Source organism: Lonchura striata, chromosome 1, assembly GCF_046129695.1.
Source record: "Lonchura striata isolate bLonStr1 chromosome 1, bLonStr1.mat, whole genome shotgun sequence".
Taxonomy (NCBI): Eukaryota; Metazoa; Chordata; class Aves; order Passeriformes; family Estrildidae; genus Lonchura; species Lonchura striata.
In genome coordinates this window covers 33,224,020-33,243,045 of record NC_134603.1, presented here as the reverse complement: position 1 = coordinate 33,243,045, position 19,026 = coordinate 33,224,020, and the positions used below count along the sequence as shown (strand labels likewise).

Below are 19,026 nucleotides of genomic sequence, written 5' to 3'. Positions count from 1 at the left end.
GCCTGGGATTTGCAGGTTCAGTCAGTGTCTTTTCAGGTATGGTCAAAATCAGGTACAAATCTCTGAGGGAGGTACAGTTTAACTAAAGAAAAGAAATACCAATGTCAAACTGCTTAAGTAGGCCTTTTGTTTTGAATACTGGCATTGGAGCCAAAACATTGCCTGTATGTCATTTCTAAATTCTACCTACTTGATTTCTTTGTTTTGTGGAGAAACAAGAAGCTGAAAAACAGGAAAGTTCACTTTGGGTACCAGGCTTATTTTCCACTTAAGCCTACAGGTCACAAATGAAGGGTTAAGTGAAACCAGGCTTTGTTTTTCTCTATTTCTAAAGTATATTAAACCACAATAAAATAGCTTATAATTTAAAGGAAAATTCCTTTAAAAACTCTGCATATAACTGCTTTCACTGAGGTTGGAAATGTAAAGATCACAGTATTCTGTGCCAATTCTGAGATGTATTTTCACCTGCTCCAAGATCCTAAAGGGCTCCAACTTTTTCCAAATGCCCAAACATAATCAGTCCTAATGTCAGTTAAACTAACAGGTAACTTTATATTTGATCAATATATATCTCTCTGTACATATTTAAAAAATCCAAAAGCAAATTAAAATGTTGTGGGTTTTTTTGTCTAATCTTCTGGAAGGGCAGATTCTTAAGAGTTTCATACATTTCCGTTAAATTCACTAAATTCAAATAATCTTTAAATAAAAATGTAGTGCTTTATGGAGTAATTTTTGCCATGACTGAGCAAACTGAAAAATAAAGGTGTTATTTTGTTACAACAAAACTGAAGGAAAAAAGCAGGAAGAAATTAGAGCACAACAGTAGCTAAAGGAAGGCAGGTGATAAAAACAGATGAAAAGTACAAAGATACAGAAAAAAATGGCACAAGGAAGAAGTTAGGAAGAATGAAGCAGGGTATTAGGCAAAGAAAATCAATCCCTTCAGCAGCAAGGCTGCACATCATTCATAGTCATTCACCATGAAACTTGCTCAGGCATTATGAAAAGAGCTGAATGCTAAGTTGCCAAATCCCCTATTATTTAATTAGGACATTTTTGTTTGTTTGAAGATCCAGCTTTTGTATTTTAATGATTATGTGATCACCCTAGATTTATTTTTTTAAAAGGGCATTTCTAGCCCTCACCATAGTGCAGATTTATAAGAGAACATGATGCTAGATTGCTCATAAACAAGAATACAGGTGAAAAGAACAATAATTCCCCTCAACATTCTTTTTTTCTGATTAACTTATGATCTGGATTTCTGATTTTAAAGGTCATTAATCACAGGAAAACACTCTTTTAAAAACATGCACCTTCTGATGCCACAAATAAATCCTAAAATTCTCATATTTTACCATGTTTGCTTTGAACATTTGATACTGTCTTTCTCTAACATCCTTGGATATTACTAACTGTTGTCTGAAGCTGTCAATAACCCAAGAGAAACTCTGATTTGAATGAACCCTTAAGAAAACAAAACCAGAATGGCAGTTTCATGACATCATCCGAGAGCCATGGACAGGCATGTTGCTACCCCTCACCAAAAGATTTTGTACTTAACCAAAGATTAAGCAGTAATGCTATCATTCCTCTCAACATCAACAGTTGGCTGTCATTTAAAAATGCAGGAATATTACTCCAGATGCCATGTAACCAGAGCCAGCTGGGCAAAAGCTACATCTTGTGGAAACAGTGCCAACAGTGATGGAGCTGCAACCAGGAGTCAGCCCCCTCCTTGCAGCGAACATATTTATATCTCTCTGCAACTGAATCCCAGCCACTTTCCTCAACTTCAACCATCCAGCAATAAAGTGTTTATGTTCAGGCCACAATTAATGAATCCACTACAGGGAACTAGTAACAAATGGAAAAAATATGCTCACATTAGTACTTCTATGGCAGTGACTAATTAATTAGGCTTTTCCAGCACTACTCTGCTGGCCAAAAGCCAGTGGTGAGATTCTGTTGTCACTGAGCTTTTTAGTGAGCACTGGGACTTTTCTCCTCATTCTGAACTAAATTGTCATAGATTTTAGGATACCACAGAAAAGCTGGTTTTAGTTTGAAAAATGGAAAATAACTTTCAGTAAATATTTAATACTCTTCTACAGTGCTTTTGTCCATACATATCCATACAACAATAGTCAAAACATTTAAGTTCTAGTTTCTTTTTACTATCTAAATATAAACTAACAACACCTAGGAAACCAAGGTTGCTGAATTAACTAAATATAAACTAACAACACCTAGGAAACCAAGGCTGCTGAATTCACTTGCTTTTCTGACATCTAATGACAAAAACCTTATTATTTTCCTTAAACAGATACACTGTTATTACAGTAAACGCTTCTGCAAAACATCTTACCTGAACAAGCAAGAAAGTAGTAGTGCTTTAGATTTACATAGTACAAAAAGCTATTGAGAGAAACTCAGAACCTGACCCAGGCACAGACTGAACTGGATTTAGCTTTGCCCTTCACTCGGCTGGGTGTAGGGTAAAATCTTTTAGTGCTAAATAGAAGTTTTACAAGAAGACAGAGGCATTACATGAAGCCAGACAAAACTTTGTAGTTGTTCTTTACATGTAGAATTTTTTGAGGTTAACAAAAAAAATCACATTCCAGTTCTAACTCCCAGGAGGTGAATGTAAAAGGCTACAACAGATTTTAGCACAAGCTGTTAGCTTTCAAATACAATCCTGACAAAAAGAAGTCTGATCTCATAAGGACATACCATTCATAAACTGTTCTTATTAACCTAAAATCATGTTTCTCTTCTGAGAATTACCAAGGAAATCTGCTGTCTGTAGACATATTCATCTGTTCAGTTATGATTTAGAGAATGTGCATAATATAAAGCTTTGACTCATAAAAAGACTTTTGAAAACATCAGCCAATATTTAGATTTAGAAAAATATCAAATATTTATATTTTAAAATCAAATATTTAGTTTTTAAAAAAAATAAAATCAATCAAAGATAAAAAATTTTAGATTGATATGGCCATATCCAAAAGCATTCTTCCTCTTTCCCTCTCAATACAGAGCACAGCAAATCCATCATAGCAATCATTCCTGAAAGTTCTTCACTCTCTGAGGGGACATAGACATTTGCAGATTTTGATTATATCAACAGGTTTCAGACAACCTGTATCTACAAAACAAACCTCAAGTGTTCAAAGTATTACTCCCAATGCTATTTAAATATGTACTGAATACGAGAGCTGAGTAACTGCAAAGCATGGACATGTGAAACAGCTTGATATTTTTTGGTCTTGTAACACCAGTTTGCCTCTAAAAATCAACAAATGTTCTGGTATTCCTTGTGTATCAACCATAAACCAGCAAATATTACTGAACATTTCCATCAGTTTCTTGACACTTACCCTTCCATATCTGTTAGCATAGGACCCTGTAAGCAAGGAATGGAAAATGATGATTGTCTCATCCAAATCCCAAATGAATACTCTCTGTAAAAAGAGAATCAAATCAATGTGTTCCTTTGTGAAGCTAATACTTGAAATGGAAAGTTAAAATTTGAATCAGTAAGCACACAAATGGGAAAATTGAACAGAAATGGTTGCATATCAAAATCATAGCTTCCCTGCCATTTATTTTTAAAACTAACAAGTTTTTGTTTTGTTTTTTTTTTTCTGGGGTAGGATAATACAATCTCTTAGCTTTTTACTACAATTGCTATTAAATCAAATCCTTCTATTAGACTAGAATTATAATATAGTCAGATTTACACAGAAAATGAGATTGTACAATGTAATTTTTGAAGCTTGATCTGAGATAGAAACTGAAATAAACAGGAGAAGCATCTGAAAATTAAATCTTCAGGGTTAGAATTCTGTATTTCTTACAAAACAAAAATCTTAAAAAATTCATGTAAGTGCCTTTAAAAATTATGTCTAAAACCAAAACAAAGCAGATTGCTGCTAGGCACTTTATTTCCCTTAACTTATGTTAATTTCAATGCATTTGAGGCATCTGAAGAACAAAAACTATGAGCTTGGATGATGTATGTATAAAACTTATGGCATCAGCAAATCTTTTGCTTAGAGACAATGGAAAATACATGTTTTAAATTTGTTCTCTGACCACACACAAAATGATAACTTAATGAAAAATAATATGTTCAAATACAAACATTTTAAATCCTGGTGAGATTGTATTTCCCATGATGAGAAATGGGGTGAGCTTCTGGAAAGGAAAAGTAATGCAGTGTAGACACTTATAGCTGTGGTGTGTCATTGGAGATGTGTTCTCAACATAAACTATGGGCCAGTGGGAGGAATGCAAGCAGAGCATGAGAGAACAAACCCCACTATTGTGCTAGAAGTGTCTCTTGTCCAAATAAAAACCTTTCTTTGCCTTGGGAAAAGTTTGCTTTTTTTTTTTTTTCCCTTTTTTTCCCCTTTTGTTTCATTTTATTTTGTTTGTTTGTTTGCTTTGTTTAATCAAAGGGAGAAAGAGAGACTCAGTATTTTTCCAGGTAAGTAGAAGCTCTTCCTGAAATAGATTCTTTAGAAGAACAATCCCATTTTCTATGAAAATACTGTCAGAAAAAAGGGAGTTTCAATGCCACTTTATTTTTGATGCATAAATAACACTTCTTTGTGCAAAATAATGATAAAGTTCTGTAACAGGCCAAAGACATTTAATATATAGTACCTCCAGATCAGAGTCAGGTGGTGGAGAAGGATTGTTGTTTCTTCTGCCACGTCCACGTGATTTCCCATCTGAGCTACGACGCAATCGATCTGAATCTGAATCTTTGATGGGGGTTGAGGGACTGTGGATTGTACTGTATTCTGCCGTGGTAAAGAAAGAACACTTTTACCTTTCAGCTCAATGTTCAAAATGTTCAACTTACTTGCTTACACCAAACCCAGTTCTAACTAAAAAAATTATATATAAAACAGTAAGTGGTCATATTGATTCATAAATTAATTCAATCTAGCTCAAATTATATGTAAAAAGAGTGATAAATGATTTCAGTAAACACCAATAAAAAAACTTCATTGCTTCATTCCTTCAATTATTACAAGATTAAGCAAACAATTTTAAGGGATATCAGTTTTTCATAAAACAACATTAATTTAACTCTAGCTTTTCAAACTTAAATATCTTAAATGCTTTAAAATAACTTTCATGATGACAGGTAAGAAAAGACCAACCAGGTGTGAAAAAAACCCAGACATATATAAACTGAAAAATTTTCCAAATTGCCTGGTTGGAGACTCTTTTAGATTGCTACATTTGAGCCATAAGAATAGAATTACTCTTAAATATAGCACAAATTAGAATATTTATTTTCCTAATGTAATTTAAATTAATAAGCATTAAATATGTATCAACTATGAAGATGACATTTCTAGTGTTTTTCAAAGGCCTAATCAACACTGAACACTTCTAATGAGTACCTTCAAGACAGGATACAAATCTTTACAAACAGTATTGCATGCTAATTAGTATGCTCCAGCAACATTTATTTATAAGAATATTTACTGGTATTGAACAGGTGAAAAAAGAGTGATGATTCATGTAGTTAAGAACAACAGCTTTTTCTGAAAACATGCAAGTTTGAAGGCATTTTGCTACTCTTAACATCCATAGACTCTATCACAGTGAATGCTTGCATATTAACAAAGCAGATATTGAGCATCAGTCATCCTTCCCATTAATTTAATTAGCAGTACCATAGTCCTTAGAAATGCAACAACACATTTTTAAATCTCTTTTGGAAACTTCCTTTCATAGTCTGAATTTAATAAATACTTTTATTTTTATGGTTATCGTGATTTCTTTTATTTTTTCATAAAAACACTACTTTAGTGAAGGCAGCTGCAATTTTTATGGTTCTCAATTTTACTGCTCAGTTAAATATTAACTACTCTTTAGAGTTCAGTAGATACAAAATTTTTGTTTGAATCTGCCTAGACCACGGCATTTCAGCTTGAGCAGACAGGTATACTTCTCACACAAGGGATTCTCTCTCCTAGGAAAACATCCTGTTGAGGTCAGAGGTTAAATTAAAGAGGAGACTCCGGACATCTGTGTAGCACCACATATGCACAATTACTCAAAATAATAACAGTTACTTGTGCTGAATGAAAGGAAAAGGTCTTGAAAGTCTCATGCTCAGCCTTCAAATCCACACTTATTGAGAATTAGCACAGCTTACATATTTCACATTATAGATTTACCTAAATACACCAGATTACATAAAACAAAGCAGAACAAATTAAGATGTAACCCAAGGTTAAGCACAGAATCTTCTGAAGACACCTGACCTATAATAAAAGAGTGATTCTGCATGTGTCAAACAACAAAATTATCCAGCTACATTTATCTACACATCCCAATAATATGCATATTTTCCTATGACAATGCACACTGCAGAATATTTATTTGAAGTATTTAAACTTTGAATGCTGACTGCTCTTTCACCTACTGTACTTAACCATAAATAAGAAATTGTCACAAATAGTATCAATTGTCCCAGTTAATTTTTCTGCTATACACTATTTTGATTATTATAATCTTAAATAAAAAGAGAAAGAAAATTATGCACAAAAGGCTTGAAAGAAATTATAACCCCATAAAATAAACAGACCAGAATTTCTTCAACAGGTATACTGGCCAATAATGTTCTAAATATGTACTTCAAAACTTAGATACAATGAAAAATTGCATTTCCTATTGACTAATTTAAATTACAGCTGCTCTTGGTCTCTGACACTGTTTTCAGGAGTGTGGCTTTAGTTCCCAGTTTTAGAAATGTTTCTTACAGATATGCTATGCCTAAAAGTTTTAAGTATTAAACTTGCTGGAGTAATACTAAAACAAGTAGGGAACAGGTAAGATGGAAAGAGTATAAGCAAAACTTCATGACAAATAAACAAACAAGGAAACCTAAACGAATGAGGACGCAGAGCAGAGCATGGTGAGGGCAGGGATGAAAGTCTGTCTGTAAGAGGCATCCAGCTCTCCATGTTTGCAAACACCTTTCACTTATGAATACTTCATTCAAAATTTCAAACACAGGGCTGCAGGTTTGGGTGGAGGCTCAATTCCATTTCCACTTCACAGGTAATCTGTGTGGATGCACCAGACTCTTATCTGACAGAAAGACCCTGCCTCAGGACCCCTTCTTGGGACCACTGTACTTCCATCATTCCCAAGAAAGATTTTTCTGTCCTGCTCTTACGGATCTCTCCAGCAAATCTCTGCTGCTTGGACAGCTGTGTCATCAGAACATACAACTTCAGCATTTATTACAGCAGTAGAAGTTTAATTTGTGAAAGTAGGGGGGAAATTAATTCCTTCATTGTATCTCGATGCATTTGAAGACTGTCCACAGATCCCCTTTGTTGTTAACCCTTCCCTATCAATCTTCTTTTTTAGGCTCTGATTCTCATTCTTTACAGTCTCACCAAACTGGACAAAATAATACAAAGCAAAATCAAACATAGCTTGACTTCCTGAAATGTTCCACAGGCTACCCTCCCCTGGACACCACTTGGCCAGAAGAAATTTGCATTTTCTACAGTATTTCCATAAATATTAGATTGGGCATTCCTAGATCATCCCCTGAGGGGAAGAAGTGACATTGAACTGTTTCTTTCCTGAATACTTGGCCAAACCTTGCACATGACTGAACAAGCAACATCGCCAATACCTGCAACTTCTGAGCCTGCTCAGGAGATCAGTGTTACAAACAGCGTGACAGACAGCAGTAACCAGTGGGGGAAAACATGACATTGTGTGCAAGAAACTTTTTCCATATATGTGAAGGAAAGCTTCCCTGTGCATGGCTGCATCACCAGCATCCAATGGTCACTCTCAGGGCCTCATAAGGAAACCCAGTTAAAGAATTCAGTGTCCTCCTGAGCCCTGAGCCTTGACAAGCCCAGCCCTGACAAATTCTGGAAAAAGAAAAACAACAGTGGCTGAGGGTACTCTGTGTGCCACTAATATCTGGAGCGCTGAGAACAGTCTGCAGGGAAAGGTAGAGCCTGGAAGAAGCTGCCAACATTCCCCGTCCCACATTTGTGCAGTTCATCATTCCTGCCTAAATGTATACCTCACACCTGCTCCTATTCAGATCACATCTCCATATTTTGAGTTCTCATCCCATCTCCAAAGGCCTCGCAGCCCCTCTCAGCATGGTGTCATCTACATATTTAATAGGCAAACACATTCTGTTCCATCACATAATGATTAATGAAAATGTGGTCTGGTGCTAGGCCCAAGGCAGACACTGAGGAATGCTGCTGTAGCCATCCCTCTGTTTTAACAGTGAGCTCTCACTGACTCCTCTCTGGACATGATTTCCTAAACAGCTTTTTATGCTTCTGCTATAATTCCTGCCAAACTGCTTTAGCCTAGCTTGCTTTTAAAATTGTTAAGAGAAAAGATTTAAACTGCCAGGGCATCAAAAGACTTGCTGAAGTCAATTTACATACCCACAAATCATGTTATCACTATACTCATTGCTCTATGATCATTGGTTAATTTGTTCAACTTCACCTGATTTCATGGTACCAGACATACTTTAATACTAGCCAAGTGAAATGATGATTTTTCTGAAGCACTGAATTCAATTTTATCCTGTCCTTGAGCATCACAAACACAAGAAAGTGCAGGAGAAAACCCTGCTCTCCAAATAATCATGAGCAGAGAAGATGGTGAGGATCAGATCTATTGCCTGTCCAACACAAAAGCAAGATCACGGAAGGGATCTGGCAGCAGCCTGATTAAATACGAGTTCAGGTAAGAGCTATAAGATTTGTACACATTTTGCCAAAAAAAACCCCATGCCAGACTCCCAAAATATTACATGGGTTCAAGAGGGGCCTGAAGACATCCCTGGAAATGAAGCATTCAAGGGTGCTACAGCTGCACCACATTAGCAAGTTGGATCTACGGAATCAAGCAAGTGGTGATAACTACATCAGGCTCTGCTGGCTGTTTCTGAGAGGTTATTGCAGTGCAAGTGAATTCTGATCTAATCTCCTGGGCATCCTCAGTAGGGGCTGGAGCAATTAGTTGTTCTGGAGGACACCTCCCAGGTTAGCTTTGACTGGCAGGACTCCACTTGGGTACCCTAGGACCGCTCTGCTGAGCCAAAGCTTCAAATCAAAAAAGACCCTACTCAAAATTAAAATGCTAATGCAGGCACACCCTAAACACATGAACAATAGCAGGTCTGGAGTTCCCCTGAGACAAAAATGTCTGGGATCTGGAAAAGTGCTTAGGGCAAATCTTACACAAGCCTAGCCTGTCCTTGATGCTCCTGAGATGCCTGCTGATGGCCCCTGCAGCAGGCAGGGCACAGCCTGGTGGATCCATCAGTCTGGACTGCCACAGCCAGTGCAGTGGCTCTGGGTTGCAATGCCTTCAGAAAATCGTATCAATAATGCACCAACAGTTATTTTTCTGCATCCATCATTTTAGATCTCCCTGCTACAGCAACTCTCTGTTCTCTGTTCCAGGCAGACACTAAATGTTACAGCTTATTTCTGCTCCACAGCCTCTTCTGAACCTTGGGTAAGTGTAAAAGACCCACTCTTGACTTCTACAGTCAGACAGAAAAAAAAAAAAAAATAGGCCCAGATTCTATAAATATCTTATTTTCTAGGTGAGACTGTTACTCTCCGGCTTCTGACCTAGTAGCAACCCCTGTAGCATACAGTGACATTAAGCCTGACAAAAACATAATTGTGACGATTAAAATATGTTTAAATTCTGGTTTAACTAAAATACATGAACCATACTGTATCAGATTTTCCTCTATGCTTCAAGGCACCCTAAAACTGCAACTTGACATAAGGGTTCATCAGCTTGTACTTCCCTTTATACATCACTGGACAGTGTTGATGGTTTTGTCACACAGAACAATTTTCCATCATCTCAAAAATAAAAACATCTTGATTATTTATGAACAGACAGTACAGCTCCAAAAACAGCATTTGCAACACCATATTCTGTAATTAATTTCTGTTTGTTATGAAAATCCCTCCGTAGTAATTGCTGCATTTTCTTACTGTTGATTTTGATGTAAAGCAATAGTGTTCAATGACAAATCTGGGGCAAACTGGCTATGCCAGAAAGCCCAAAATCAAGTGAGTCTCTAGATAAATCCAGATGGTGTGTGTGTGGGTAGAGCTTTTGCTGTTGACAAAGGCATTGCAAATTTTATCAGACTTTTTCCCTACTACACTGAAAGGTTATGCAAAAAACAGTAAACATACATTATCAAAGTAATCATATCTCATGTCACAATGTAAATTACATGCATGAGGTGGGTCCAGGATAGTTAGTACAGTCAAATGTCTCTGCAAGTAGCTATGTACAAAAAATTTTCCATTTAGATTGTGCCAAGATTAATGGCACAATGGCCCTTAAATCTTATATTTAATTTTGCCAATGTTATTTCAACTCCTGTGTACCAGAATAAAAATACAAAATTCAAGTAATTTGAATATGCCAGTCTCACACTATGATTTTCTTACTTTTGCATAATTAAAGTTTCTTTTTGCATAAATAAAACTAAACACAAATACCATGAGCACCTATACAAACTTCTACTTGCATACAACTGGACCAATATTAAACAATACAGCAGAATCAAGTATATTTGTGGATGTTCTTTTTTCACTTGTCTATAAAAAAATAGTACTGTATTAGTAGTAAGTAAAAGCACTAAGAAATACACTAATGCCTCCTGGCAGGATCACAGAAATATATCTCTAGTGCTGTTTTGACAAAATGTCAAAATCTTCACTTGAAAAACAAATTAAATGTTTGTATATTGAGAATTAAGAGCATGGTACTATAAACTTGACAGAAGCTCTCAACAGTCTGTCAAAAATAGTGGCAAAAATGATTATTTATTTCAAAGCCTGGTTGAGGTTTTGATTTAGGATTGCATATTTAAAATAATTACAAAATATCATATATAACAGTATTTATAAACTATATATGACCACAAGCTACAGTGGTCTGGATTTTTTTTCTCCAGAATTCTTTGTTGAAGAAAAAAGGTGAAGCAATCTATAATGGGCCAGTAGTACCTGTTATCCTTTGTAGTTATTTCTTCCTTACTCCTTTGTTCAGTTTTCAAACAATTTGAAATCCCACCAAAACCAAAGATAAACATCCCAGGAGAACAACCATTATGAGAAAAGCAAAACTAGTACTGCACTTTGCCATTCATCATTGTATCCAATTTAATTTCTTTTTTTAGAGAATTTTCCATGATTTTGCTTCCTTGTATAAATATATCCTCTAGATTTAGTCTTTATTTATATTTATGAAAAAGAACAAATATTAGAATACCAGAAATGTACTGTGAATATAGCTGCATTTCTTTCCATACAGGTATTAGTGAAAAGTTGTCTATATTAACTATTTGCCCTCTCACTTTTCTGTCTCTAATTTATTGTTATGAAACATGATAAGAAGAAACTGTAGAAGTTGCTTTCCCTTTTGTAATACTAAAGATTATATTGTACTCAAGGAAAAGTTTAGCCTTTAAGAGCAAAATAGTGGCCCATGTCTGAGACCAAGTTTTGTTGGCTGGCATAACCCTTGTGAGGTTTTCAATCTGCATTGTGAAGTATGTGAGTAATACAAAAAAACCCCCAAACCTTCCAGTAATATATTAAACACACTTATTACAGAAACCAAGAAAAATGAAAGAGATTGAATCTCAAGAACAATGCAAACCTCTCTTTTGAGAAACACGGTTTAATAAATTATAAATACAGCATCATGTGAAATAGAAAAATAAAGTCAGCCTTCCTTATTGAAAAAAAAAAAACTGCACAAATCAAGAACTTTTTATTACCAGTTGTGATGATGGAATTGAAATATTGCAAGATAAAATTATTATTGCTTAGGAAAGGTAGGTTTTTCTATACTAACTCCTAGAAATAATGTTATGAATGTTGCACTAAGAATTTTTGATCATCAGGGTAGGCATAGTAGATGGCGGCATAACTCCATCTCACCAGGGTAAGTTTCAACATTGGCAAACAGCTGGAAACTAAGTAAGAATGCATAAAAAGGACAGACATCCACACAGCGCTAATTCATCCCCAGTCTCCAGTGATCTTGTACATCAAGAATTTCTTGTCTCTCTAAATTTAATATTTGAGCTTGTCAAAGTTATGCTTGAACTGGCATAAACTTCTTGCATCCACAACATCCACCAGCAAAGAGCTACACAACTTACTTACATGAAACATAAAGAAATACTGCTTTTGTTCAATCTCAACCTATTTTAATGAATTTAAATATTGGAAGGGAGAACAAATATTTCCTAATTTATCTACTTCTATTCTCTTTCATAATTTTAATTCTTATTACTTCTCTTAGATATTACAGGTTAGACAAAAAAATCAGCAACTTTCTGATTACATCACTAAGAAAAATACAGGCATTTGTTCACAAGAAAATAACATTAATTTGTAGATCTGATTTATGGATACAAAGACTATAAACATCTGGGCAATGAATGATGTTATCCTGACTGTGGTACAATAAAGTTTCAAATCCTTAAAGTGAAGAGAAGGAAGAAACACTGAGCATGGAAAATCTCAGGTTTTTCTGCAAGAATCCTTGCATGTTCTGGATTGCATGGCAAAAGCTTAAAAATTTAACTAGTAACTGAGGAAAATTATAAAAGGATTATTTTATATTTGGACAAGGAACTAAACATATTTCAAGTGAAATTATCTGAGATTTCTGAGTCGGCAAAAGTCTACTAAAAATGTCACAAGCACACATAATTACTTTCTCCCTTTCACATTTTTCTTACCAGACTCATCTGTTTCACTTATTGGCCCAAATTCATAGAAACCACCTATGTCTGTCAAATTATTCTGGTGCCTCTGTAAAGTCTGAAGGCTGTTCTGTGCTTGTCCTGGCATAGCTCATAACCATACGGATTACATATTTTTTTTAAATATAGAAGATGTCTAAGGATAGTCAGCTGCAATTCAGCAGCTGGAGCCTATCCTACTACATGTGATGGCTCTGCACTGCTCCCCACCATCCCTCATATAAAGCATTCCAGTTGTGGTAAAGAATCAGCAGCCTAACTTGAGCAGATGTGGCAAAACAGCCTACAGAAATTTTACTATCTGTAATAAAAATGTGTTTTATTTGCTCTTTTGTTCTGTGTTTTTGACCCAACTATGGATTTCCTTCTGTTGAATATGCTTTCCACTTGTCCCCACTCCACCAGCATTCCCTTCCTACATGTTGATCCCTCTTTTCTTTGAGCCCAGCCTTGCTTTGTCTTGCAAGCAGATTGTGTATGAGCTCAACTGAGGGCTAGCAATAAACCACAACAAGAAGAAAGTACAACCATTTACACTATCCAAGGAGAAATGGCAAGCACAACATTGATTCACTGATCAGTCCTTCCTTCCTTTCTACCAGCGTTGAAGGTGAGGCAACAGAAGATTCTTGCCTAATTTCTCCTTAGAAAGCCAGCACTGGTATGTCAGCCACTTTAAGCTGCTTTCATACCACTGGAGAGGTTTTGACATCTCAGGATTAAGACTGTTGTTAAACTGAACTCTAATTAGAAGTGTTCATCTCTCTCCAGTCAATACAGAAGGAGCCTAAATGGGCTTGATCCTAACTTAACTGCATAAAGAAAAAAACTGCATAAAGAAAAATGGAGAAATTTGGCCCTATACCTTCTGCTGATTGCAACCACATTGATGGAGATTACTTTGATCAGCTCCTTCTAATAGAGTGGTCCCCAGCAGGTACTTTTCCTCTGGTAGAGGCAGCCAGCCCATGATAGCCCCATAGCTACATTAAGAGTTGCTATTTGCAAACTGTTAGAAGGAACATTTTCAGAATTGTCAAATCAGTAACATTAAAAGAAATGGAAGTCCCAGCAATGCCAGAGGAAGGTGTGCACACATCTGAGAAAGGGCTAAGCAAGCACTGGTAGAGCATCCATGCATGTACAGCTTTAAACACATGAAATAACAAATTTGAAGGATTAGGTGCAAAACTCATCCATGAGAAAGCTCACCAAATACTTCCAAACCTTTAGACAAAACTGTCATAAGAAGAACGTGGAAGATGTGACCAAGAAAAGAAAGACTTCTTAAAAAGGAACTAAGAAAAGTTCTGTTTAGGTTTATAGGGCACAGAAAACTACTTAAATAGGAAGACAGCCTTCAAGACACTAAGCTTGAGCTTGGGAATGTTATACCTCTTCTCTTCATATGCACATATACTATAGCTTTTAGGAAGTAAATGCTATACTAAAGATCAATGACTTTAGAAAAGCACATGCAAAGACTTTGCAAAAGATCAAGACACAGATGATATAACGATTCAATTTTAGTATTTGATAACAGCCAAACTTGATCACCTTAGGGTTTTGGACTAAGAGGAACTTAACTGCTTCCAACTTAAAAATAAAAGCAAACAAAATCACAAGAAAACAAAAGCAAAAAAATTTAAAAAGCTAAAAGCAGGATAATTATGCACACATCAATATGCATCCATACCTAAATGCCACAGACCCCAACAGGCATTCATAAATTTAGAAGGATTCCTTTCTCAAATACAGTGCACACACATGACCTCATGTATATAAATGCATAAACCAGCTGTATTTTCTTCCCTAGTTGCAGCAAATGTCTCAAAAAAGACAACATTGCATAACATTTTCTTCAGGTGCACACTCATGTAGAAAAGCAACAGAAGCCTAGCAAATTGCAGTAAAATTTAGCATTGCACATGGAAGATCAGTCCCATAGATTGCTTCAAGAGAACTAAAACCAACTACATCCCAAAGAAGTCCAAAACAAAACCACCTGATATCACTGCCAAATAATAAGTGCTTCTTCCTGCATTACTAAGAAACACATCTGCAACCTTGGAATTTCTCTCTGACAGACTTCATACTTCTACCATCTACTAATGACTGATATGCTTGATCTGTTAAAAAGATGGATTTAAACTTTTTTTTAATAATGAGAAAAGTATTTTTCACCCCTCATTTCCAAAAACAGCTGGAGCAGTTTGGCATAAATGTTCAAAAAATATCTCAACTAGTAAAGGACTGCCAAATTCCACCAAGAAAGGTAAAATGACTAGGAAAAAGAATAAGCCACTGAAAATCTTTTCTTAAAATGGAAACACTTGTGCAATTTCAACTCTCCTTTGCAAGCATTATTATGTCCTGTGAAATCAAGAACTCAAAAGCTCCATTTCAAGTAGACAGTTAGGTTATGGTTTGAAGGCCTCTTGATTTCAGTCTTATTTAAGAAAAATCAAAGGGGTTTATCTTAATGAATACACACCTTAAAAGCACCAGGTTCTTGTTTATCATAAAGACTTATCCATACCCTGCAAGTTTTAACACACTTTACAAATAAATACAAACAACTTCTATTCCAGATAAGCTTTAAAACTCTTACTGATCCTCTTTTTTCTTTAGTCATTTTCTGTTAAAATCTGTCCAAGATATGCCACAGGCTCAGGATTAAGAAATAATAATTTTAAAAAATCAACATCTACACCAAAAAAAAATCCAATTCAATCCCCTTTCAACTTACAAAAACGTGCCTCATAGGGACCATAAAATCCATGTAATTACCTGCTGCAGGATCTGTAACTGCTTGACTGGTGATGCCAGATGGTGGTTCTTGAAGCTGGTACGTTGCATTTGTGGAGGGTGTCGTAGGGCTGGTGTTGCTGTTTGTCATGTAATGTGAAGGGTATGGTGAGCTATTATAATACTGTGCATATTGGCCCTGGCCAAAACTGGGGTAAGAGGGATATTCCTGCAAGACAAAAAAAAAAACAACTGAGTAGTCCATCAAAATTTTGCTACTTTTTTAGTATAAATTACAAAATATAACTACAAACACATGTCAGACTTTGAGCACAGGACTTCCTGGACTTGACGCTGTAGGACCTAAAACTGTGAGGCAATAAAATTAAATCTAAATTACACATAATTTAGTATGTCTTCTCATACAAACAGTTTATTAGACACACTGCTGAAGATGTGTGAATCAGAACATCGACTTCTGACAATTAGTTCTAAGATGACAGATTGAAGAAAAACAATTATGAACTTTAGTTTAACTTGAAAGATGACAATTTCTTTCAGCAAGCTATTTAAGAGCTACATTTTTGCACTGGATGAGAATTCTAAGTTTGCCAAAGTTTGCTGAACTCCTATTTACAAATTTACCTGCTGTGAACTATTAAATCCAGTAGAATTTGTGAGTGAATTATTTCCTGCATATATTCCTGATGATGTTGTAAAACTGCTGCCTGAAATGAAATGAAAAATTATGTGAATTACTAAAACAAAGTATTGGAAAATAACTTCTTTCACACAATTATATCATAATATTATAGCATATTTGTAATATTTCCCATATGTTGACCAGTTCAGCTTTATAACATGTTAATACATAGAAAGTGATAATTCATAGTTCTTACACTCTGTGTTTCATTATTGCAATAAAAAAAATCCCCTTGAAATTTAGACTGGAATTTTGGACCCACCTCAGGTCTGATTGCAAATTCAGCTATTGCACCCCTCTGAATAACATTCAGCACTGTGGAAGTAATGAGGGCTTCTTTACTTCTTTTTTTTCTTCCCCCCCCGCTTTTTTTTTTTTTGATGAACAATAAGGGCAAGCCTTGTCCCAAGAGACACCATCGCCCCTCATGAAAGTCTGGTGGCTGTTTCTCCTGCCATCTTTGAGAACTATGTCCTCTTTTCTCCTCGAGCCTCAGCGCCTCACAGGAGCAGCAAAAGCCAAAACTCCCTGCTCCAAACAGCTCAGTCCGACTGCAAATCCATTAGGACTCACTAATCGATCAGAGACAGCCTTGGGCTGCAAACCTTTCCTCTTTTGACAGAGTGTGCTCGGCATGACACAAGAGAAAAAAAGTACCTCTCTGAAAAGGGAGACCCAAGATGGAATTTAGCCCAGAGACTGAATTACTGCCTTTATCTCCCTCCTCCGGCTTTCATGAGCCACCAAAAATAGACAGATGGGGCTCTCGTTTAATACCCAACCTGAGAAGCTGTTCCACTAAAAGGGCAGCAACCCCCTTTCAGCTGTCTTGCCCTGGCTGGCTGTAACCCAGGAGTGACACAGCCACCAGCTGAGACATATAGATGCCCAGGGTGAAGCTACATAAGCCACCACAAAGTCTGTAATGAGGCAACCTATTGAACTCATCCATCAGAAGAGCACCAGTCAGTGCAGGTTATTAAAGTGCACAGGTTGTTTACAGCCTCTCTCACCATCAAAATCTACCTCAGTGCAAAGATATACTTTGAGGCCTTAGGAGCAAAACTTGCAGATGAGCAAAGGAGACGAGGGATGAAAATCAACAGGGAGACAGGCACACAGATGCACCAATCTTCTGATGTACCCAACACAACCCAATTAACAACTAAATCCAAAAGGAGGTTGCTCACTGGGAGAAGCAACATTTCTTGCAACTCCAAAGAAGACAGAATGCAGACAGGGGTCCATACTTACTACAACCCTTGAAGGACATTTGTGCGCTATTTAGATTTCTTAAACAGAAAACCATCAAACCAAGAGGTATTGTAGCTATGAGAAGTCAGAAGGAAAAATATTTAAATGTTTTGACTGCAAAATCACATACAAGTGAAGTCTCAAAGAAGTAGATGAGAAGTCCAACAGCAGTGGGAGTAAAGGATGAAGCTTAAACTTAATGTATGAAATTACTATAAACATTTATCTTCTATCTTCTACTAGTGCAAAATCTCTGATTGTTGATAGATGCTACTAATCCTGTGAACTAAAATCAGATTACTTCAGCAGAAGAGTTGACATCCAAGTTTAGCAGATAGTACAGATAAACAGTACTAATGAGAAAAACATGTTGTTTTAAATTTAATTTAAAATTGGAAAACAGATGTTATTTTTTTATTGTGACAAACACAAAAGCCAAAATACAGCTCAAAAATATTTTAAGTTGTAAAACTTTGAAATAATATTTTATTTCTAATAGTGCTCTGACTGGAAAAATATAAGTCACTGTGTCTCTTCTTATTTCTGTAGGGCTTTTTAAAGATGCAGTAATACATTCAAACTCAGGTTTTAAAGGTGCACAGTTTGAGCCAATCTAAAAAGATATAAAAGGTCTCACGTAATTATAAGTAGAAAAGCTCTAGACTTCGTTTGAGGAACACATTATCTTTCCTCAGAAAGTTTGGAAAATAATTTGCAAGAGCAAATGAGAAAAGTAATTACATGCCAGCCATCATCTCTCCCTCTCAGACAAAGACACACACACATACTAACATGCAGATCTCTCTTTCATCTCATGGTCAGCACTGGCTTCTAGGGAGGAGGGGTAAGGGTCTCCTAGACCGTAACAAACGTGAAGCAGGTTTCTCAGAAACAGCTCTGTGGGCCACCCAGAACTACAGGCCTGAAGCTGTTTTTTAAAATACTCATGATTTTGCAAATTGCTTTTTAAATATTCAGCCATAACATGGCATAGAGCCGCTATCTTGCCTTAGCTGAACAAACACAAAAATAAGAATCACTACAAAACACGCAAGATTTAGTGCCCTAAGTTAGCCGGCTACATAGCTTTAAAATGTGATAAAAGCTGTAAATTGCAGGTCAAAGGTCTATTTTGCAAAGAGCTCTGACCCACATTAAAGCTGGGAATCCCAGTCAGCATGGGAAGGCGGCCGGACCCTGCTGGGACTAGGGCGCGCTCCAGGTGCGGGGCGCGCCCCGTGCCGCCGCAGGCACGGGATAAGGTCCTCCCCCGTGTGCTGGCCACAGAAGCCCATTTGCTTCCCTAGCTCAGTCTCCTTGCCATGGGCTATGTCTATCATCAGGGTATGTGGCAGAAGTTTAGTGCAGCTCTCTTGGGAAAGCCTTAGACGGCCAGATGGGCTATTTAAACTCAAGGTTTCTTCCATTTGCTTACAGTGTTTAAAAATCCTTGGCAAAC

General features: G+C 36.4%; 1 protein-coding gene across 1 annotated transcript in view; it reads right to left on the bottom strand.

The window, feature by feature from the left end:
• The window catches only part of EYA1 (EYA transcriptional coactivator and phosphatase 1), a 103,044-nt gene that overhangs the window by 39,145 nt on the left and 44,873 nt on the right, over nucleotides 1-19,026 (bottom strand). The window contains exons 9-12 of the mRNA XM_077783236.1: nucleotides 16,256-16,338; nucleotides 15,653-15,839; nucleotides 4,684-4,823; nucleotides 3,393-3,476 (exon numbers count right to left, since the gene is read on the bottom strand). Of these exons, the coding sequence (XP_077639362.1) occupies nucleotides 3,393-3,476; nucleotides 4,684-4,823; nucleotides 15,653-15,839; nucleotides 16,256-16,338 (494 nt within the window). The remainder of the gene's footprint in view (nucleotides 1-3,392; nucleotides 3,477-4,683; nucleotides 4,824-15,652; nucleotides 15,840-16,255; nucleotides 16,339-19,026) is intronic.